This window comes from Gallus gallus, chromosome 14, assembly GCF_016699485.2.
Source record: "Gallus gallus isolate bGalGal1 chromosome 14, bGalGal1.mat.broiler.GRCg7b, whole genome shotgun sequence".
NCBI lineage: Eukaryota > Metazoa > Chordata > Aves > Galliformes > Phasianidae > Gallus > Gallus gallus.
This window is the reverse complement of record NC_052545.1, coordinates 1085528-1109167: the sequence shown is the minus strand read 5'-3', so window position 1 is coordinate 1109167 and position 23640 is coordinate 1085528. Positions and strand designations below refer to the sequence as shown.

At 40.9% G+C, this 23640-nt stretch overlaps 1 protein-coding gene across 3 annotated transcripts in view; it reads right to left on the bottom strand.

Annotated features, from left to right (window-relative positions):
* Positions 1 to 23640, bottom strand: part of LMTK2 (lemur tyrosine kinase 2) — a 37742-nt gene that overhangs the window by 10200 nt on the left and 3902 nt on the right. For all 3 annotated transcript variants that reach the window (XR_005839812.2, XM_001232428.7, XM_046900884.1), the window contains exons 2-11: positions 17380 to 17504; positions 16344 to 16488; positions 15084 to 15157; positions 14510 to 14628; positions 13054 to 13141; positions 6574 to 6707; positions 6089 to 6173; positions 5365 to 5486; positions 4233 to 4382; positions 1083 to 3981 (exon numbers count right to left, since the gene is read on the bottom strand). Coding sequence is in view for 2 of the 3 variants with exons in the window: in XM_001232428.7 (XP_001232429.4) it covers positions 1083 to 3981; positions 4233 to 4382; positions 5365 to 5486; positions 6089 to 6173; positions 6574 to 6707; positions 13054 to 13141; positions 14510 to 14628; positions 15084 to 15157; positions 16344 to 16488; positions 17380 to 17504 (3941 nt within the window). In the remaining variant the exon portion in view is untranslated. The remainder of the gene's footprint in view (positions 1 to 1082; positions 3982 to 4232; positions 4383 to 5364; positions 5487 to 6088; positions 6174 to 6573; positions 6708 to 13053; positions 13142 to 14509; positions 14629 to 15083; positions 15158 to 16343; positions 16489 to 17379; positions 17505 to 23640) is intronic.

Below are 23640 nucleotides of genomic sequence, written 5' to 3'. Positions count from 1 at the left end.
ACACAGCCAGGTTATCGCTTTGAGGCTTGTTCCCTGTTTGAGAGAAGCCTGTAGTCCTGTCTCCCAGCATTTTATTTGTTGGCTTGCTTGTTCATTTTTTTACTCCTTAGCTGTAATTCAGGATGAAGAGACTAATGCTGCATGGCTGGTATGTGAAACAGCCAACATGTTAGAAATCACTGTAAAACGTCATAGTTCAACAACTGAGCAGTTTCATACATCTTATTCTTATCTTCCCCTCTGACAGCAGGATTATTATTCTACAGATGACAACAAAAATATAGCACCTATGTTTTCTACTGCAGATGATGACTCCTAGTATTTATACACATCATCACAAGCATTCCCAAAGCCCGACAACACAACTGTTCTTCTACCTGTTCTTCTACATTCTTCTACACTCACCGTACTACTGTGAGCTGATACAAAGGGATTGTGTTTCAACATTGTAGCAACTGCACAAGTTTAAAAATTGACAGAGCAAATGGGAAACAAATCTAACCTCGGATTGTATATGCAGATCCGTATTGTTTTATTGAACTTGAATAACACTGTATTAATAAAAAGTAGTATTGTCATCTAACTACTTCTCTCACCTTTGGATTATAGTTTAAGGTAAATTGTTTCAGTGCTAATTAATGCAAGATTCAGTGTTTTGACCCGTATAATAAGTACATTCAAACTTAAATCCTAAGTTAGAATTACTAACAAAATCTAGTCCATAGCATGCTGTCTCACACACCCAATTTAAGCATCGCCTTACAAGCATCAGTGATACACGACTAAAAAACAGTTTAAATCCCGTGCATACAGTCAGGGTTCAAAAAGCAGTGGAAATTTAGGACATGGCAAGCAACTCTGTGCAAAGCAAAACTGCATTTCAAGTCACTGCAGCCATTCTATTGCCAGCATAAAACCACACCTTGCCAAGAAAAAGTTTCTTTACACAAAGGAAAAAGAACCAACATCACAAACAAGACCCAAGGAAATCAACTTGTAGCAGCGAGTCCACAAATACTACTCATCCGTTCTACCATTTCGTATTTAAAACAACCCTTTACTTCCTCAGTTAAAAAAGGTACCTGATCAAACAAATAGACCGTGACATCATCGAAGAACGTGACAGCCTTCTTCTCGTTTCTCCAGTGCTCAGCTTGCCCTTCATGAGGAGGTTTTGGAAGTTTCAGTAAGCTTCTCAGATGTTTTCCATCATCCTTGTCAGTAAGTATCTCGGGAACCTGGTGAACAGTTTCATCCTCACTGTCAGAACTCAGGCTGTGCATATGAAAAGTCCTCATGTCATCCTCAGAATCACTGTTTTCATCTTCCTCGTCTGCATCATCACCGTCTTCTAAATCAAGCATTCCAGAAACATCAAGCTTGCCAAGGTATTTTCCTTCAATATCTGGCTCTTTCAGCTTTTGTCCTTCATTATGGTAGAAGGGCTTCTCGCTATTATTGGCATCTAAAGAATTGTGTATGTTATGCACAGACTTAAAGTCTCTGTGTGAGAGAAGCTCTGAAGTGTTAGTGCCAACGCAAGAGACACTTTTATGGCAGGTCTCAGAGAGCGTTATTTCATCCTTCGCATTGTCTTCCATTGATATCTCCAGGGAATTCAGAGTTGCCTCAGCCCACTCCTCGGGACACCCCTGCACCCTTACACCCAGCTCGTGCATCTCTATCTTACGATCCAGTTCTGGTTCTGCATTCTGAGTACCGGCATCCTGGTAATTCCTTAGATTGTGCTTTTGTGGTCTCTCTTCCAAACAGTAATCCTTCTCACTATTATTCTCTCCTCTATTTGAAGAAACACCACACGTAGTCTCCCTTGATAGATTTACAGTCTCTTCTGTTTTTTTATCTGGCTCGGAGTCATTGTCAGAGAAATAGGCAGAGTCTCTATATGAATTCTGATTTGATAATGGGGTTATTTCAAAATTGCTGTTCACTGCATCTAAGCAAGGTGCTGCTTCTGAAACAATTATGACTGGATTAGAAGGCAGATCGTTGACACTGCTCTCACTGACACTACAGTGAGCGGTATCCCCATTAGAAGCATCCTCAACAGTAACATGGGAAGTCCATTCTGGAGACTCCAGATTCTCTGTTTCATAGCCGCTGTCAGCAGGCTTATCAGGAGGCAAAAGTTTTTGTGGACTTTGAGCCTGTAAGGATTCTAAAACTTCGATTACATCTAAAGAATCCAATGAATCAGGCGTCTCCAAGACTTGCTCTACAGCTTCTCTTGGAGACGGGCTATCTTCCAAAAGACTGTCCTGACTCGCACAGTCTGAAGCGCCAACAGAAGCTGAGGTCACCTCTTCCAGAACATCCTTACAGTTCTCAAAATTATTTGACGTTTCTTGTCTTTCCTCTAACAAATCTGCATCTTTTTTAAATATGGGAGACTTACATTGCAAGTTTCTTTCCATATCTTCCTGATCACATTTTTCCTTATTAAAAGCTATTTCATCAGACTCGGAAAGTATTCCCTGTTTTATTTGTACATTACTCTGATCTGCTTCAGCAGCAGCGCTGTAATATGAATTGTTTCCAACGTTATTATTTTTTGCATTATTGGACAGCTCTTGAAAGAAAGTATCAGTGTTACAGAACAAGGCTTGGTTGACTTCCACATTTGAAAGTTTCCCCTCATCCTTCAAATAAGGAAGATTTATATCTTTATCATGCAACTTATATGCTGCAGATGGACTAGAGGATGCCTCTATCTCTACAGTAGTCTGAGACCGAGAATTCATATCTTTATCCACTGCTACTGGGTTAAAGTTTTCATCTTTCACAGTTCCAGGATTTCCACATATTAAAGAAAAGACCTGCACACTTTCAGCCAATACAGGCTCAGACTCTACAGAGGTCCTACTTGAGGTGTCTAATACACTTTTTAGAACAGCTTCTGTTTTTTGCCCAAAATCACGGCTGGTTTTATTAGACAGTATCTCTGTTAGTAAGTTTTTCTCTTGAAGAAACAAGAAATTATCAGAAAGTTCTTCTAAAGTTACCAACTCAGACTGGTTAGAGATGTTTTCACATACAGAAACTGTTTTGTTTTCAGAACCATGACTAGAATGCTCTTTCTCACCAAAACCTGGGACATTTGTAATATCTATCTTTGAGTTTAAAACAGTTGGTTTAAAGTCTTTAGGAATATCATTTGTTTCAGCAAAACCAACTATTTTTCTATTTGTTAATTCTTCTGATCTGTCAATGTCATTAAATATACTTTGGAAAGGACTTTCTGGACTACTAGTAGCAGGCAAAAATTCCTCTTTGGGATCTCTATTGTAGTGGAAGAAGTCCCCATCAGTGCTAGATTCTTCTACATCAAGATCCCTGAGAACCATGAAATGAGAACTTTTTTCTTGTACAGCTTCTTGATCAACTTCTGTAGTCAGTACAACTGATTGGTTATCGAAATTCATGCTGCAGCCACTACCTTTTTCCTCTAACTGGATATAGTAGTCATTTCCAACTGAAAGTTTGTGCGCATCAAACACAGGTAACACCCCAGGAACAGCTAGTGATGCTTCCTGACCACTTCCATCCTGTGCTCCCGGCCCTTGCTCTGAAAGGGACCTCTCAAAAACCTCCACTGGAAAGAAAATACTTGTGTATGCCATTGCTTCATCAGGATTCACATGACCACACTCATCAAAATGATCATGTTTAGCTGCCTCCCAGATATATTCAAAGCTGAGACCTTGGCTTGTTTCAGTTACAGTAAGAACTTCCTCCATTTCATGGCCAAGTCTATCTCCTGTGAAGTGATCTAAGATCGGAAATGCAGAATTATTTGTTTCTCTATTTGAGGTGTTTGGTTTAAGAGCATTCCACTGCTGTTCAAAATCAATCTCTGAGTCCCTTTGGCTTTGCATGCGAAGGTAAGTTAGAAGTCTATGCACTTCTTCTGCTGTTGGTCTCTTCTCTGGAGGTAGCCAGCAGAATTGCAGAACTTCATACCTAGGCAAACAAGAAATATGTTTCAATAGTTTCCATATAAAAAGCAATTTATAGTAATCAGATAATTAATGAACTAAAGAGTAAGACATATTACTGACAGGAATTTGAATCTACAGCAATTCCTCTCATTTTTCTCTAATGTTTCTTTGTCAGTAACGTGCAATAATTTCAATATACTTCTAAGAGAAATAAATAATACAAAAAAGCATCTTCGCCAGCTTTAAAAATAAATGTAAAAAGTTGAAGTTTACCATCTATCAGAGTATGGCTGCTCCAGATGTGGCTTAAAAAGTTTAACCTGCTTCTCCTTTATGACGTGGGTTAAGACCTCCCTGTCAGAGAAGTCTGAGTAAGGCTGAGCAGCATTCTCAAACAGCTCCCATAATGTTACACCCAGGGACCTGGAAAAGAGCAGCAGAATGACTGTACATTCCAAGAACTATTTTAAAATTGCTCTAAGAAAGTAAGGACTACATAAACAATTCACAAGAACCACCAAATATCACTTTCCTATTGGCTCAATAGGAATTCCAGAATCCATTAACTCATTTTAATTGCATTTGATGAAATGCTAGAAGCCTTAAGAGCCAAGCTCTTTGAAAGCAGTGCCAATGAAGGTAACAAAACACACTATGTAGTAAATGGCTGATCTGTGGAAGCAACTCTTGCATATTACAAAAAGTAACCTCGAGGTTAGTACAACAGTAGGAAAATGTTTAGTAAAAAACTGCAGTTACAATTTAGATCACTAGAAAGCACATCTGTTTCAGTTTTCTTTAAATTGGTATTTTTGAAGCTGCAGAACTGGGAAGTACTGTAATTGCTTGGTGCTGTATGCTACATTGACAATATTTTCAGTGATTAGAGTTGATCCTAATTCTTTGGACTACCTTTTCTTGCTCAAAACGCAAAGTAACTGACTCTGCTTGTACTGCCATAGAACTACTTAGTTTAGAAGAGGTCTCTGGAAGTCATCTAGTAGCAACTCACACAAAGCAGCTCTGTATGAGAGGCACTAATATTTGGAATGCTTAAGGCCCTGGCTGCTGGTAGTTTAGATTAAGAGTACAATCCGAGGAACTTTGCTTAAAGGATGCAAAAAAAAAAAAGTACTTAGATCATTTCTACCCATCCCATTTGCTTTCTGTAAAACTAGGTTTACATTAAAAAATAAAACAATTTATTATTTAAAACCCTTAAATACAAATCCTTTCAAGAACTGGCAGCCTAAGCCCCAAATTCCATCCCTCAAATTTCCTTGAAATTGATAAAATCAAAAAGCAGCGGACTAGGCCAACACTCAATTTAACTGTAAATATCATTTATTTCTTCATATCATCTTTGAAAATTCATTCCCAAATTATTTTAGAATTTGCTACATACCATATGTTACTGTATTTATTTTGCTCTGCTGATAATAGTTTGTCTTGAAAACTCGTTACTAATTCAGGTGCAGTCCATCGGAGAGGAACAAGTTTCTTCTCATCTGTCTCAATATAATCTTCCTATATTATTGAAGGAAAAAAAAATGAAATAACATTGAATCTACTTCCAGAAGCTGATAAACTTTTCCTTAGCCTGGCTTTATGTGATCACTGCGTGTAAAACGAGAACTGAAATAAATCCCATTTTACCCAAGAAGCAGAGAAAATGCTATAGAAAAAGTATTCACTACAATAAAACTGGACGCCAACTTCTTGTTTAGGATTTGCTACTCAAAACTTCTCTGTATGCTTTTCATTTTTCACCTTCTCGGCATTTTTAAGTATTTAAAACATTTTCTTTAAATGTCATGGCATTTTCTTTTCTTAAAATGTTAAAGTGAATTTTTGCATAACACCTGTCTTCACTATTTTAGGATTACTGCATATATAACATATAAACACATACATTTAAACTTAACAAGCAGCTTCTCCTATCAGGTCCACGTCTGGAAAGATCATCTATTCTGTTGCGTGAGGCTTGCTAGTTTTTTGCCAGCTATATTCTGAACATCCAATATTCAAAGAAAAATCTACTACCAAATCACAACCTTAAAACATTCCCATCATGACCTTAGACTTCCAAACCCTTAAAAAAAAATCAGTACATGACTAGGTTAACTTACCTTGTACCTACTGAATCCTATACCATAATCTCCTACTTTGACATTTAAATCAGATGTAAGAAAGCAATTTCGTAAGGCCAAGTCACTGCAAAAGCAAGCAAATAAACAGTGAGTCTTCAACCCAAAGTACGACCAACAGGTCAAAAAAAAGTAATGCTTTTCAGGAGTCAGGCCCCAACTCAGAGTACCAGATGAAAAAAACATCTTTCAGAAGTTATCCAGTTACACACAGGTACACGTGACAGTAGCAAGCAGGACATACCCAGGCCCAGCAACCAGCCACAAAGGCAGGTGAGCAGATTACAGGCAGGTGAGAGCTGTACAACCACACCAGTCAGCATCTCCATAATCATCACACCTTCATGACTTACAGTACATAAATCTGCACAAAACACAGTCCTGAACATATGCTTATTTCAATGAAAATATCCATACAAATTCTGAAGCGTATGCTAAGTAAAAAGAAATTTATTTGGAAAACATACCTATGCACAAAATTATGTTTATGCATTACAGCAAGTCCAGCAGCAATCTCACATGCCATTCTCTGTAGCAGCATTATTTGTGAATCTCCTCTAACGTGGTCCTGCTCATTGCAGATATAAGTTTTCAGGTCACCCTGTAAAAGAAGTTGAAAATACTGATCATTGCTGTGTTGAGTGAATCTCAAAAGTACTTAATAAAAAGCCAACTAACAACATTACCTGCTTTATCAGTCAAGGCCAGCACTAGATATAAACAGATCTGTGCTTAATAAAGAATCTCAAGTTTCTCATCACCACCAAGATGCTTAGAGAAATTATCCAAGGCAGACGGTACATCCTTTTAAGGGTTTTTAAATCACATCATTTAGTGATTAACAGCTGGATCACACCGCCACAAAAAGCCATATAACTGTCAAACAATAACACTTTCCAGTAAAAATATTATGAGCTTCTGTTTTTAAACAGGATAAGTCAAAATTGCAAGTGCTCCCATTCAGCCAAGCTGACTGGAATACAGAAGGGGGTGGGAGGGAGAGGCGACAGTTTCAGCCATTGCTGGCTCATCAGAGCTCCAGGGATAAGAGAGCAAAGTAATACAGTCCATTCCCATCACTGAGGCACAAGAAGATGGCGGCATGTTTACTGAGCCTAGGCAGGGCTAAGCAACATCTACACAATTAATGAGGCTACAAAAGCACTTCATACTTCACTAGAAAAAGAAAACAGCTTTGAAATAGATTGCAAGTAACTGGAAGTTGTCAAACATTCTCAAGAAAAGCAAGACTAGAGTAAGTGATCCCAAGCAGGGTAAGACAACAAGTTTCTCACACCACTGTTCCTGTTTTCACAGTTAAGCTTCTAACCCACCAGTTCTGTACTTCTATTATTCATTTGTAGTCTTCCTATAAATTTAGGAAGTGGCTTCAGAAGGCATTTTTGTTTTAGAAGAAAATGAATTGTACGAAAACTACACAATAGGTTCCATTAACTTATTTCATCAGTGTAACATACTGGGCTGTAACTGTACAAGTCACCAGGGCCTCAGCCTTGGAGGGAGACTGAACGGAGGTCTTGAGGTTGCATAGACAAGGCAGCAGTCTACACATTGGCTAAAATGTGCTTCCTCTCAGAAGATAAGAGCAAAAATCACTACACTTAAGTATATAAACATGTATAAGCACACATCTCCCTTTCTACCTTGCTTGAGCAGAGCTCAGAAGAACTCCCACATGAGCAGTGTCCATAACAGATTCCCTATCCCACGGCATAACGAACACACGGAGCACAGCGCACCCAGTGCCAGCCCTAGGTGGCAGCACGCTGCTGAGGAAAGGCGAACTATCCACTGGGAAACCGTCCTCACTCATTAAAACAGCAACTGCCTGCTTATGGGTTGTCCCAGTTGGATTAAGTTCCTGGGATGCCTTTAGGTGCACCAAGGAATTAGTTTTTAATTTTTAAACGCATTAGCAACAGCAGTGCTGCGTGGCATCCCTTATTTAGTAAATAATTCATGCAGACACATTCTTGTAGAAGTGCAACTTGCATTAGATCTAGCATCTCAAATCATATTGGTTGTTTTCCCCATCCTATTTATGACAACATTCGAGGTTAAAATACAGAATTTCATTACAGAATTAATACAGAATTGCAGCAGACAGCAGCAATGCATCAAGAGTATTCATATTATGAGCCACAAAACAGCCATTTATTGGCCAGAGGTTTTTAATACAGTAAACTTCAAAGTTTATACGTCTGAATAAATAAAGCTATGCAAAAGTCATTGCTCAGATACCTTAATATAAAAAGCTCAGCTAATCACACTTAAGGAAGGCTCCACTTGTTCTGCCGCTGCCTCCTCCCTTTTCTCTTGGGAATAGATGAAGAACTAGATTTTACTTTTCCTGCCTCCCTCTCAGTTCTAGCCAGGATCAGCTCAGCCTTCTTTGTAAAGAAGCTCACAACATACTGAGACTTATTCCCACCACCCCCCCAACCACTAGGAGCCAGGAGCATTATTTATCTGCAGTAGTCTTCTGTAGCTTTCTGGGTTGTGCAAGTCCCAGTTTGGTGCATAAGGACACCCAAACAGCTGATGTGACTCTTCAAACCAGTAGGTACCGACAGTAAGAGTCTGAGCAGTGTAAAGAAGTTGCCAAATTATGCCCACACAACACTCCCTACCAAGCTGGAAAGCTACCTGCCAAGCCACCTAACACCACGTAATGAAGGGAACAAAAATATTCCTTGTCTCCCTTCTCCAACATTGCTTTATTGTACCTGTAATGACTGCTGTTAAAATATTTGAAAGTGGTGTATGGTGTACATCCCTTATGCCCTTAGAAAGTTGTTAAAGCATATGTAAGTTTAAGAAATATTAAGCAGTTCTGAGAACAAGAAGCCTTTGAACCAAACAGACAATTTCCGATGCTGGCACAATCTATCAACCCTCTGTTTTTTTCTTATGATTATTTAACAGATTTGTTAAACTCCGGGTAAATTTTCATTGCAAAGATTTTTTTTTTTTAATTTGAAACCAATGCTTTCACGAGTGGCAGTAATCAGAAAGGCCAAACAAAAGAAAGAAAACTACTGCAGGCAGGCACCAGTAACAGCATCCCTGAAGCAAGCTACAGGGCATCCCGGGCAAATCCTGCATCCTGCTGATCTCATCTGCTCAGGGAATTGTAAAATATTTCTCTGAGAGCCATTTGATAGGCAAATCAGCCTCAGCATGTACATGCTACTTCCACATTTGAATAACTTTCCCTTACTCATAAATTATGTCCATTCATTAGAGGAATTGCTGTGCTGACAAAATGCTGGCCATGCATGACCAAGTAATATATTAAAGTTAATAAGCCAGCTACCACTATTTTTAACCTGGCACCATTCTACAGCCTTTAATAGATGGCTAGTAAGACAGCACTAACACACTAGGCAAACTAATGCAGAACCTTTGAAGAACTTGTTGTTTCTTTTGATAATGGTCAATTAACAAATTTAAACAACTGTAATGCAGACGAAGAAAAATTAAGGCAAACCTTTCAATCATGCACAGCTGCCCGCTCTTGCTTCTTGCTCAGCTCTTCAAAACAAGGGAGGCAGAGCAGCTTGGATTACAGCACAGAACATGCTAAAAGTTAGCAAATATAGCTACTATGTATACAACCAGGCTGACCTTAGAAACAGGAATAGGGTGAGTAGATCATAGGGCCAAGAAAACAAGTAATTGAGCTCCAGTGACATTCGGCTCCGCTACCATGGCTGTCAGCTCTGGTGTTGGCACTGCAGTTTCCAGTGCCTCCGCTCATCACCTTTTGGTGCCATGGAGCCTGGGAGCTGCTTACTGCAACAGGGCTACCTGAGCAGCAGAGCCAACATCGAGAGGCCCCATAAAGGCTACAGATCCAAATAGGAAAAGCTGCAAAAAGGAGAGATTCTATGCTATCCAATGACTTTGAAGGTGCATGTAGAAAATACCCTCCAGACAGTTCTGAGCAGCAGACCAGTCACACTTCTCACTGCTCAGCACACAAACTTGCAAAGAAAAATCTGCATGGCTGGAAAAACCTCAGAGAGCTTGAAGCTGAAGGCTATTTCCTATACAATCCAGCCAACATATTCACTACCTTTATACTAAACCATCTCATTCTTAATCATACCAAGTCACAGATCAAAACAGGTTTTTTCCTGGTTGTATATGTATATACAACACCAGTAGCACAAGGTAAATAGCATTATACTGCAACCAGAAAAACAGCTCCACATCTGCCATCCTTACTACTTGAACAGCAGGCAGTCACCAGACACTGGAGCCTTCAGCCAACCTCAACGGCGTCCTTTCCTACAGCCTTCCAACTGAAGAGCTTCATACTGGCACATTTTGGAAGCAGCTCCATACTCACTGTACTGCCCAATTTCAGGGGAAAAAAAAGGTACAGAAAAACCTCCCACCTCTAGTAAGATCACTTACCAAAACCCTGAAAAATTCAAGTAACTGCCATCCCAATCACAGTGATAAAAGCAGCTTTTAGAGTATCAGCCTACTGAAAATAAATTATCATCAAACAACTGTCTACTAAGGAAAGCCACCTAGCCACGCTCTCTTTTAATTCCAAACTGTGCTGTCTGCCTTCCTGCACATCCCTCCCTCCATCACATCTTTCGTCTCCCATCACTTCAGTATTGCTCCCTCCCACAGAGGCCCACAGACCACAACAGAAGTCAGCGACATGGTGATAACTGAGCTAACACTGCATTCACCTCAATCTGCATACAACTATTTTCAGTGAGCTGTATCTGGCCTGCCTAGTCCTGTGTATTTGTGCACAGCGAATAAAGCACAATGATCTCTAGCAGATACTCAGCTCTGCTAAGTATGAACTCTTCGGGTGAGCCAGGTTTTCACTATGGAAGTCACATGCACCAGACTACAATATATAATACTCCAAAAAACAAGTTCTGGTTCTCTTTGAAGACACCTGCTCTCCATTGCAATGACATTATCTAGCTACACACAAACGCCCAGAGCTACCGTTCGGGCTGTCAGGCTTACTGCCCCCAGTTAAAGTGAAAATCTATTCTATCTCCTTAAGTCAAATCCTTTCCAGATTACTCTGCAGGATCATGACAACTGCTGGCACTAAGCATCAGGCAAACCAAGATTTTTTAAAATATATTCTTAAAGTAGGGCAATCTTCATAAGTTACTCAAAATTCAAAATCAGATTAAATCATGTAAATAATTTAAGTCACGGCAGTAGTTAAACCTGATTAAATATTTAGATGTGTATCTACTAACAAACTTTATATTCTTTTTCAGAGGTCCTTTTAAAAGAAACTGCAGCTCCAGTGCCAAGTTAAGATCAGTACAAAGTATTCCACTCCTGCATGCTGAAAAAAACAAAGACATCTGCTTCACCTTAGGCACACGCTTTTGAGGTCCTCACCAAAAGCAGAACAATTCACCTTGATCAATCATTCCAATTGTTTATCCCATATAGGAAAAAAAAAAGATTTTATCAGCACTTCTGCCCCATTGGTTCACCCAGCTGGTAAAATACCATTATTTAAGGCCACAGATTGATGTTTTTTCAAGAAAACTCAAAGTTCATGCCCACACTGGTTTAAAATGCCTGAGGCATCTGGTGCAATTAGAACCCTATTGGTGTGCCTGAATTTAAAGAGAAACTCTGTAGCAGTGAAGCAGGTGTAGAAGGTCCATGCTGAATTTTATAAATACAAACTCTTTTCTTCTCAAGGACTTAGTAACACACATAGGCACTTCTGAGATCATTTCTGCCTCAACATTTTTCAACTTTGCTTTCAGTATTTAGACCACAGACTTTTAAAAGCAGCTGTTGAGCCTATTTTCAGACAGCCACCTGCAGCTCTGGGGGGTTTGCCTGTTTTGTTTTTAATACTGCACTGCACTACAACAAAGCAATTCAAGTGTCTGCAGAGCAGGGTTCCACCACCACATCCAAATTCTAGTTTGTGAAGCTTCTGTGAATAGCAGGCAGAGCTCTAAGCTCCTACACACACACAGCATCCCCTTCGTCACAAAGCTCATGCAAATTCCAGCACATGACCAGGAATGCTGTGGCTGAGCAAGACGTTTGTGCAATTACCCTTCCCATCTTCAGTGGCCTTTGCAGCAGTAAGAGCAGCACAGAAAGCAAGAGACCACCCCTCAGTGTGCTCTTAGCATTTCCTAGGTGTTCAGGAAGCAGAATGAGGTAGATGTCCACGTTGGGAAAGAAGGGCAAGAGGCAAAGAAAAGGACAGGAAAGTCGGAATGCAAGTTAAAAGAACATAGTAGCAGAAACGATCAGGAAGAGCACGGATACTGAAAACTCCAAATACTGGAGTACACTCATTACAGATTCTGGAAATGAACCCAACATCCAATTTCAGCTGCATGACACAAGTAACATTTGGGTACTCTGGAGGGGTAGAAGGCAGGAGGAAGGAAATCCCTTCAGTTTCTTCAATTAATATTTGCTTAGGAGTCATATTTAAGGCATGCTAAGGCTTCACAGACAGCAAACAAAATTTAGAATGCAAATTTAGGATGTAAATTTAGGATGTGACTGAGCATGTGCATGACACTGGACTGCAATAAAAAGTGTTGTTCTGTGACCTCCTTCCACCTCCAAGCTCCCTGTTACATGACATAGGTAGACTAAATGACACTAATAAACCTGTCAGCAAAGAAAAGAACAATCAGCTAGTTTCTTCCTAAGAACATTCCACAAGAACCTACGATTTATAGGATGAATAAAAATAAATTTTTAAAAACTGCACTTCTGCCGTCTGCCCCTGAAGCAAAAAAGTGTTTTCTGAAATTCTGGTTATTTGAAAAAAAATCCCTAGAAGAAAAATAAGAATAGTTTCATGACTGAGGGGCAGTAAATACACGACATAACATTTACACTAACAAAAAAACAACTGCAGCCTTCTGTACAAGTGCACTTACCAAGTCACAGAACTCAAAGACTAGGAGATAAGGAACAGCTTCCACACATTGCCCAATACACTGGAGAACATTTGGATGCTGAAGAATGCTGGAGTGAAAACACAGCTGAAGTCAGAAAGACTACAGTATACATTATTTTCAGTATAACACAGCACACTAAAACCTCAACTGCAAGTTTCAGTACATAATTGGAGGCAGCGTGAACAGAAGGTGCGAGTATTCAAAGACGTATTCTCTTTGCACCTTTATATCTACTCTGTACTGTAGCAGCATATCATTGAAAGCAGATGAAATTTGCAGGATAGCAAAACCACAAAACCGACACTGCCACAAAAAAGTCACACCTATCCTCCCACCCCCATCATTCCCTCATACCAAAACTAAACGTTCATGCATGCAACTGGTTCATGAACTATGCTTAAGGAACTGATCTGGCTAAAAGCTAAACCTTTTTGATCGCCAGCGTAGTTCTCAGATGGATCAGTTTCTTCTTCTAACTTTCATAAAAAGCACTTGTGCCAATGCAGCAGAAGGCATGAGATTTCTTCCTCTGATAGCTGCCAACAATTTAAGCCTAAATGCAAACTAACTAGGACAAGAGAAACAACTGAGAGTAGAAAGCTCCCCATGACCACTCATTTGTAGCACATTCAGGCAAGCCACACCTTAAGGTATGCCTGATACTGCTTTACCTATTCCACTCATCCACAGAGCTTTTCAGAGGACTCTCATCATTCCCAAAACATAAGAGAAATTACCCTCCCTTTAGTATGCACCAAACTCCTCTCTAGTAGGTAAAGACTCAATTTCAGGAAGCAAATAGCACAGAAATGTTCCAACCATAACACAAGAGGAAGAGAGCACCAAGCAACACTATTTTGTTCGCATTTCCATTCAGATTAATAATTTCTGAGCTGTGGAGTACTACTGGACCGAAGTTGATGCTGTTCTAAATGCTTTATTTCTGCACAGGCCCCACTGCAAGCTTCTGGAGCAGAACTAGTTTTAGCCCTATGCTGTATTAAATTTTTTTGAATATGGAAACTTCAAAGAACTTTATGTATGCATGGTAACACACAACACATTGCCAGCTCTTCTACCTCTAATAGGAAATCCAAACGTAAGACTTAAAGCTCAGTTCTTAGAAGCAAGTACTTAGACATAGGGTTGGTTTGCAACACCAGGATTTTTAACAGCTGCAGCAGAATATCTGACAAACTAAACCAAGTGTGTTTTCCAGTCCTGAACAAATAGCTACCAAGCATTTAGGCAAGGAGCATATTATCTAAGCAAATTCAAATCTTATTCATTTTGGATCAGTTATATTTCACACCTTAGAGACAAGAATTTAATTTATGAGAAAGGGCAAGCAGAGAAATAACACTTAAAAAAAGCTCTAACTCATGAGCAGTAGTATGAAGTGCTTGTGGTAACCAAGTTACAGAATATTACTTACTAGTACGGTTCTCCACTTCTTAAAAACTGTTCTTGCTCCTTGAGACCTGCACTTGCCTTCAACTCCTTCACTACCACTCGTGCCACACTAGTGCCTGTGTAGATTTCTCCAAGCAGAACCTGAAAAATTATAATCACTGTGCCTTTAATCAGAGGCAAAAAAAAAGGGGGTTTCTCTACAAAAAGAAACAAGAGCTATAAACATATTGCAATAAAGATTTTCTGGCTTGTCAATGCACATAGATGTCCATACTTCATAAATCTTGACAACTGATCTACCCAGCCGTTTTCAGAAAACACCTCTTCTTGCAAAGAACATTTATTTACTTAAGACTTTTTCCTGGAAAGCATTGCTAGTAACAGAATGCATGAATTCAATTCCATGGAAGTGAAATGTTTAGATAGTAAATGGCTTTGTAAGAAACTACATGTAAATTAAAGCAGTATTAATCACAGCTAAAAAGTATATGCAAATAAACCTCAGTTTCTTATGCCATTACTTTGAAGGAAATACACAAGTCTAGTTAGTTTGGACTATAACTCTAACTGCAGTCCAATGTTAGAAGACTTCTCACCTTTCCAAACCAGCCATTTCCAATTTCCTGGATGTAGTTTAGACTCTGACGTGCAACTTGAGACTTTGATCCATCTGTCATACACAGCAGAAGAAACGTTAGACACACCAAATCACTCAGATTGCCAGTTATCCAACAGTGGAGGAAACAGTACAAGCTCCTACAATATTTATTCCCAATGATATGCCACATTCAGGCGAAGCAACCAAACAGACACAGGCAAGAGTGAAGGTAACACTGTGACAATAGGGTTGGGGAGAAACTTCTCATCTTCTAAACCACTTGTACTATAGAACACCACTGCTGCCAAAGACAATCCTCCTTAGCACAAATACACCTTTATTTATTTAACACGTTCAGTAAGAAAGTTGAATTGCAATCCCAGTATCATACACTCTAGCTGGGTGAAGCAAAAAACCCACACAGAACAGTTCCCTATGGAAAAAGAATACAAACTAAAACGGTGCTTCTACACTTCAACAGTTAAAGTTACAGTTACCATTTTAAGAGAATGGGTTGACTGCTTATATTCTTCAGCCCAACTGCCCTACTTACAGCTACCATCTGGAAGGAGGACACTTTCTGACTAAAAATAATTTACATAAAGAACAGAGGCAGAGGACAGAAAACGACAAAAAATCCTGGCAGAGGACAGACAGCAACAATGGCAGACTTGATACTATAGAAGAGATTCAGCAGTATTTCTCTCTGCTAATTAGCTAGAAATACTAATAAACAGACAGTTTCTTTTTCCTTTTTTTAAGACTAGTTCTGCCTAAGGAATACATTCCCAAAATTCTTCCACACAAGCAAAATAAAATGTCCTCTTACTGATACCACATCTGCAGCATGAAAAGCTGACAGTGACACTAAGAAAGTGACACAGCCCAGACAGTAGCACTGCTGTCAAGGAAGAGATTTACTCTGGCTTCCATTTAAGGCTAATGGCTAAAATCCAATGACAACTCAGCCATGAAGAGAACTACTACAGAGCAGAAGTTAGTAATATCCCAGAGCAATTTAAACCCCTGATGCGATACGTAAAGGAAGGATTCAAGCTGCACTCCTGTTCAGTCACCCTATGGAGCACCCTCTGTAAGGTGAAACACCAAGAGATTTCACCCTGCACCCCACATAAATTTGCTTAGTTTACACCTGTAGCAGTTAAACCAGTACAACAGAAAGTCAAGCATAATCAGCTACACCATGTTACAGAATAAATTCCCTACTTCTGTTTTCTCATTGTAAGATGTATTTTACCTGCACGAGATGGAAACTGGGATGGGGTTGGTAAAGCAATATTGGGAACTGAAAGAGTAAAAACTTCTGCTGGAGACTGAACAGACGGAGTATCTTCTGCTGGGGGCGTGAAATCTATTTCATCATCAAAGTTATCTTCAAACTCCTGAAATAAAAATCTTGGTAATTAAGCTAATATTTGGCTTCAAATCAGCATTATATTTCTTCTAGCTTCCTATCTGAATCAAAAAAACAGACTACAACAAAATAACCAGCTGCAGGTAAAAACAAACCAGGACCTAATACAAAGGGCTTCATTTTTAAGGGCAATAACGTGATAACATGAAAAGAAACCCAAAAACCTGAAAAACCCTAAATCACCAATGTTTAAAGGAATTGCACTGCATGTGAATTCACAGCACCAAGGAGGCTCATGTCCTTATTGAGTGACAAACTTCTCTTTTTTAATTTCTTTTTCTTACTTTCAATTTATTACTGACTTGAAGACAACACCTGATGCTCACATTTCTTTATCAAAAATAACTTCGGTTTTTCAGGGCCTTTCCTTAGTTACTTTTTTCATATATATATATATATATTTTTTTTATATATATTTCTAGGAAGAGAGCCACACTCCAGTTTATGAACACCAATGACTGATGTTCTAGAAGAAACTGCTCTCTGCTAATAAATTCAATATGTTTGCTACATTGGATATGCATCTTCAACATTACCTGAGAGGAATATCTTAAATCCTATCACAAGACTAAAAGCAAATTAAAAGAAAACAAGAACAAACCCAAAAAGGATTCTTTACAGTAAAACTGTCTCAAGACTACACTTTCACTATTGATCCTAACAGATAGCAATGATTTTGACAAGCCCAAGATGCTGACTGCAGCACAGACCAAGGACTTCCACAGTCACAGCACTACTCCCCAGTGTGCAGACAGACAGCTGCTGGGTACTTCAGAAGAGAACACGTACAGTGATGCAGAAATACCAGAATGCAGCTGCCAATATCATCTGCATGTACATTTCTAACTTGAAGTCTTACCTTGAAGTCGATCTCCGGGTCTTTGCAGCAGGAGACACAGTTTGCAAGCAGGACCACCAGTACTACCAGAGCACAGACAGATAGAACAGCAAAAGATGAGGAAACTTCAGCTGCCGCCCCTTGTCCTAGAAACAAGCACATATGTAGTATTATAGAAATACAATTAGGGTCAGAAGGTGCTCCTCCCAGATATCTTACCCACCCGCCGTGAGTTTCAACATTTAACTCTGTGGAAACAATAAACATAAAAGCAAAGGGAAGGGGCCAACCCCTCCTGTGCTCCACCAGCTGCATGCACAGCTGGCCGCCTGTCCTGCACACAGAGGGGCCTCCGGCACCACCATCACTGGGATGTGATGAACAGCAGCAGCCCTGAACATCAGGACTCTGTTTCATAAACTCATAGAGGTGACTACACACGGATAGGAGAAATCCAGCCCCCTGGGGATGGTTCCCGTGAGCTACGACACCTGCCCTAGGGAAAAAAAGGTAACCAGAAAGAATCCTTACGTGGGCTGTGTACGGATATAGAAGGTACTACTATAAGGCACTACTGTATCTTTCAATGAATGCATGGCAACCACAAGTTCCTTTCACAAAAGCAAAATGGATGTAAGAACCTCCACTCTCCATTTCTCACCATTCTTTAGGTGATTTGTCTCCATCTCAAATTAAGATGCACTCTTGAACATTTTGGTGCAGTTTCCTTTACAGAAGGAACTGCAACATTTATTAAGCCTGAAGTCCATGCTTTACACAAGTTGCACTCTTCCCCAGAACATGGCCATCTCTTTACATGTCCTGGAATAAAATGTACTTCCTAACCTTACAGAACTTCTGCAATCACCAAGAAAAGGTGAACAGCAGTCAACTGGAAAAGGTAACGAAGTAAAAACCCCACAAAGATCAGCTTTGGTTAAGCCGGTTCGTTAAGATGGAAGGCACCCAAGCTTCCATGAATGCAGGAAAATGTTCATACACAACATGTAAAAAATGCTTTAATGTAAGAAAAATGCTAATTGTCATGGGCAAGTTTCTGCAACACTTACAGAATAGCACTTTATGACTCATACAACTCAGTGCTACTTACCAAGAATTACAGAATCCATCTCTATTTGGATAAGCTTTGAAGTCACTCTTATAGTCATTAAGAAGTGGTATTTTTTAATTTGCACTTTTTAAAAAGATGAATGTAAAATTAAATATGAAATGATGACAGCCTGTAATTGAAGTAAATTATTTTCTTATAAGTGAAGCTATTTTAATATCTTGCATAAATACATATTCAGTGATGGGAGTCACTGGCTTAGCACAGGCAACAACGTTTAACACAGTGCTGAACGATCTGAAGTCAAACCCTGTATGTGTGCAAGTAGGTGAACACGCTGAAACAGCAGCAGTGATAAAAGATGCTGGCATCCTCAGGATCAAGCATAGGCATGAAGACAAACCTCAGTACTGACCAGCATGTTTCAAGGGGTGGAAAAAGGCTTTCTTACAAAGCACCTCTCAAAGCAACACGTATAGCTCAGGATTCTGGATACCTTCAGTCAACTTTCTTCATAAGACAGCAGACTTATCTACCAAACACAGCAACTGAGCCAACAAGTTGGTTTCTCACTGGCTTTAGTTCATTCTTTGCCCAGTCCCACAGCCCACCCCCAGCCCCTCCCCAGGCACAGCAGGCCGGGACACAGCAGTGCCAGCCCGCAGGAATAGGACAGGACCAGCAGCACTGCCTGCCCGCAGCAAGGACAGCAGCCCTGCCCCTCTTCCCTTACCAGTTATCAAAAGTCACTGAGCACAAGTTTGGCCTCTCCCAGATTTGCTTCAATGGGATTAATCAAATAAGGTCCCAAATCTTCACAAAATTGGGCTTTAAATAAAAAAAGTGTCAGCACAACACTGCACACTCCTAAGCTTGGGAGACAAACAAATGTAGATGACAAACACTACAGAGCACACTGACAAAAGATGCTCACTGCCAGGAGAAAGGCAGAGCACACCCCACACGAGGCAAGCATCAGTAGGGCACAGCCAGCATCTGATTTTGAGCTTTCAGCACAGTAGTTGCTATGCAACACCAGTCCCGCTGCAGAAGGAAGAGGCTCTCCTTTCAGGAGCAGCCATGGCAATGGCAGCTCTGTGCTACGCCAGATGACAGCAGTCACTGACACTGTCTCTTCAACACCCCCACATTACACCATCAGGAATCGCGATGCGACTTTACGGCTCCAAGTCAGAGCAGAGCACCTTCACAGCACTAATGGATGACCCAGCCCACCCCTGCTCCCTGGGCATTTGTTAAACGAGACCACTTTACTCCATTGTGCTATTCGCAGATATTAACGTAGCCAGATTAACAATACAAAAACACATCAGTGTTTATTACAAGCATGAGTTTTTCCTAAATAATGCTGTCATCTTCTTCTGTGCCAGCTATTAACGTGTAAGGGCCGGGTAGGAGTGGATAACGTTTTCCAAGTCAGACTCAGGTTGCTATCTTTTTCCACTAAGGGTCTCTCCTACATTTGCTCACTCTGTGACACCTGCAGGGCTGCTGCACAAAACCAATACGGACAACTGAGCCTAGGAAGGCCTACAGGTGAAGATCGAAGACTTAAACAAAGACCTGCTGCAAACAATCCCACATGTACCCATGGTGTTACCCAGTCAGGATGACAATGTAAATGCTTAGCATGCATTACAGCTCCTTTATTTCACCAAAAAAACTTCACTCGCTAATTCCATCAGTCCCTGCATTCCACTCATCCCAACTTTTCCTACTCTGCTCCACTTAACAGCACAGCCAAAGCCCAGTACCATTTTTGAGAATGTTTCGGCAGACATTTGCACAGCACTTAGCTGTGCGACTCCACATTACAACAGACTTTAAAATGTATAAGAATTCCATCAAATCACCACTAATCTTCAACCAAAACAAAACAAAGACAAACTTAAAGTTGTGAAGGACTGATTTACATTTCAGACTGTTTTTTGAAAGGTAACAAGGTGAATTTAGGAGGGGAGGCACTTAGCAGGACTCCTCTTTCCAATCAGCCACTTGATTGGAATGGCCATTACCACTACAGCAGGAGGGAACGTTCCCAAGACTCAGATGGCTTTCATTGACCTGATGTCCTCAGCACAATGCCAGCACCTTCAGGAAATCTAAAACTGCTTGCAAATGTCTGAATTAATTCAAATGCTTCCTTCATTGAGCAAACGCTAAGAACTGACGTATGCAGTACCTCCTGCAGAGCATTAGGCAGCCTCCGAGTTCATATATGAGCATCTCAGCTCAGATTTTCAGTACGTGCTGCCATTCAAAGAAAAGCCAGAAGTTCGAAAGCGAGAAAAACCACCTCGAACAAAACGGGGAGAATTCTACTACCTGGAGGGCGTTATTTCAAAAGCCTCCCCCTCTCAGTTTGTTATTATTATCCTTGTCTCAGATAAGGCAAAGTCTGCATAGCTAACAGGAGTAACCTTTGCCACGGATATGACAAATACCTCTTCACACAAAAGCACTTTATCACTGACTCTTTTCCCTTCTTCCTTATAACCACTGAAAATCCCAATAGCCACAGTCCCACGAAGGAGAGCTCTGACCGGCCTCGCAGAGCACTGCCCGCAGCACTGGCATGCACACTGGTGCTTTGTCTCTCTGAATACAAGAGGCGGCAATTAGTAGTTCGTCAGTAAGAAATCCCTGCCTAGACCTGAATTGCCTTTCACGGCCTCAATCGGTCACACACTTCGACAAAAATATGAGGACAAAAAAAAAAACCAGCAGTAGTGAAAAAAGCCCACCCGCAAATTACTCAGTTATTGCACCCTTCTGGGCAGACACCGAAGCACTGCACCCCTCCCAGCTGAACTCGGCCATTACAGTCCCCGTTCTTATCCTACAGCATTCGGGAGTCCTCCACGGGAGGTGTGGGCAGGATGTCAGACCAGGACTCGTGCAGACATTTCTTTGGAAAAATCACCAGCTCTTCTCACCACATCAGCCCATCACCACAGACACGGGCAGCAAAGACAGCAAATGGCCATTTCCTGCCGGCCTTTTCCCAGGAGACAACCAAACCTTTGCCCGCCCTCCTCACAGACACAGCCGGTTTCACAGCTACAGCGTTTTGTGGACACGTCACCCCAACATCACCGTGTGCCGTGCATACGTTCAAGAAGAAATATCAGCTGCTTCATTTCACAGCTGGGTACGGAACTATCAGCAACTCTTGGCAAACAGTCCCAATCCTCCCATTTGTCCCTAAAAAGACAAGACGACTCTCTCACCACTTACACCAGTGTTTCTTCTAACTGTTCTATCCCATGCCCCTCCTAAATACTCCTACGTTGTACTTCAATGAGCTCCTATAGCTGCTTATGTTCACTGTGAAGTCAGGACTGGCAGAGGTTACACATCCCAAGGCAGGAACATCTGCAGTAATGCTGGATTCCCACCAAATGCAGCATCCTCCAAACAACACAGCTCCAATCCCCACCTTCTTCTGAACACCTCCTCTGGCCCACCTCAGCGCTGCCCATCAGACATCAACTTGTAAAACCATGAGCTCGGGTCCAGCTTTACACTGCTGTCCTTAATCCACTGCCCACCAGGTCTCCTGACTGCTGTCAAGGAATTGCCCACAGAACAGCATACTGCTCCATTTTAATAAGGATTAACTAAGGGCTGGGAACGTCCAGTGTTTAGAGAACAATACTGGCTTGAAGTTGCAGTGTTAAAGTTTCCAACCTGCAGAAAGCAAGATCTTAAGGTAAAAAACAGGTAAGTTCAATCACAACATATGCTGTGCTTTCATGGTAATGTTTCTGGAAAATCTGGGTAACTAATTATACTGCAAAGGTAACACGTGGTTCTTAAGTCTATATATACATACATGTGTGTACACTTATAATGGCACTACTGCTGCTAGATGTTGGTTTTTACAGTTAATTCCTGCCCAATACAGTACAATCTCATGTGCTGTACCTTCCCCCCAATGGAGAGGCACAAGAACTGTAGATTTGTTGGGGTTTTTTTCCAAAACAAAGCAGACCACAATCATTTAAAGCAGGAGAAAATTACCTATCATGGTATCGCAAAGCATCAGAAGCACCTGTAGCACGGAGACCAAAATATCAGTAGCTCTTCCTCCCACCACTTGGATAGGAACACAAACTAATGCATTGCTTTTGAAGAGACAAATCACTTTTAACTCATGCAAAAGGAATTCATACATGCAACCTTCATTGGTGCTATTTTGGGGAATCTTGATCTCACAGCTGATGCATTTCCAGCTCTCAAGTAAGACCTGGATAAGGTACATGGGAAAGAAGGCAAGCAGCAGCATTTTGCTTCAAGAGCTCCTTCACCCTTATTTCTCATTCCCATTCACAGCTGAAGAATCTCTGGGAAAAAGAACTGCCCATGGGATAAATGTCTGACTTGTGAGAACGGGATCTGCTCTGCTGAAAGCCCATACCCGAAAGTCTACTACCCAACTTCCCTATCACTCTCAAAACAGAGAAATCTCAGGGTACAAAAGTAGCCCTGGAACACTTCACATTGCTGCTAAGTCACTACAGCACCACTAAGGAAACTTCTCTAAGGGCAGTGCTGGAGAATCCGCTGCTTTGGACCGAGAGCCCCAGAATACAGCTCCCTGAGGCAGCTCGCCTCTCCCCACCACTCTGCCCAAGCAGTGTCAGGCCCAACACCTTCTTACTACCTGTTAACGCTTAAACTACACAGGTAGGCTGCAACAACTATCATGACACGCTTCCAACACCTCCAACTATAAAAATGTGTCTTTTATAACTGCAGTACAACAAAAACACAACAGAAGTGGTGAACCTATTGCAAATTGCATCCAGCACCATACCAAGCTCCAGATACTAGATATGTACACTGAATAGCTAGGCAGGTCCAAAGCAAAATCTCAAACACCTTTGGCACTCCACGCACTGTATATCTACTGCAAAAATAGAGTTAGGATTAGGTCAGAGAACAAAGATTTTGGCAGCCTATGCCCTGCACACTAAGCCATGCATGTACAGTGACAGTAACCACCCCATGCCACACGTCCAGAAAATGACCGCTATCCAAACGTGCCTGATGGTTGTTCAGTAGCCTCCTAAAATATAACCTTGCCTTCGGTGCTTTTCAGATAGAATGCTGGATTGGACTTCACAACACAAACTGCTTTTTCAAACAAACAGAACCTGCAGTAACATCAGCTCTAACCCATGGGCCCT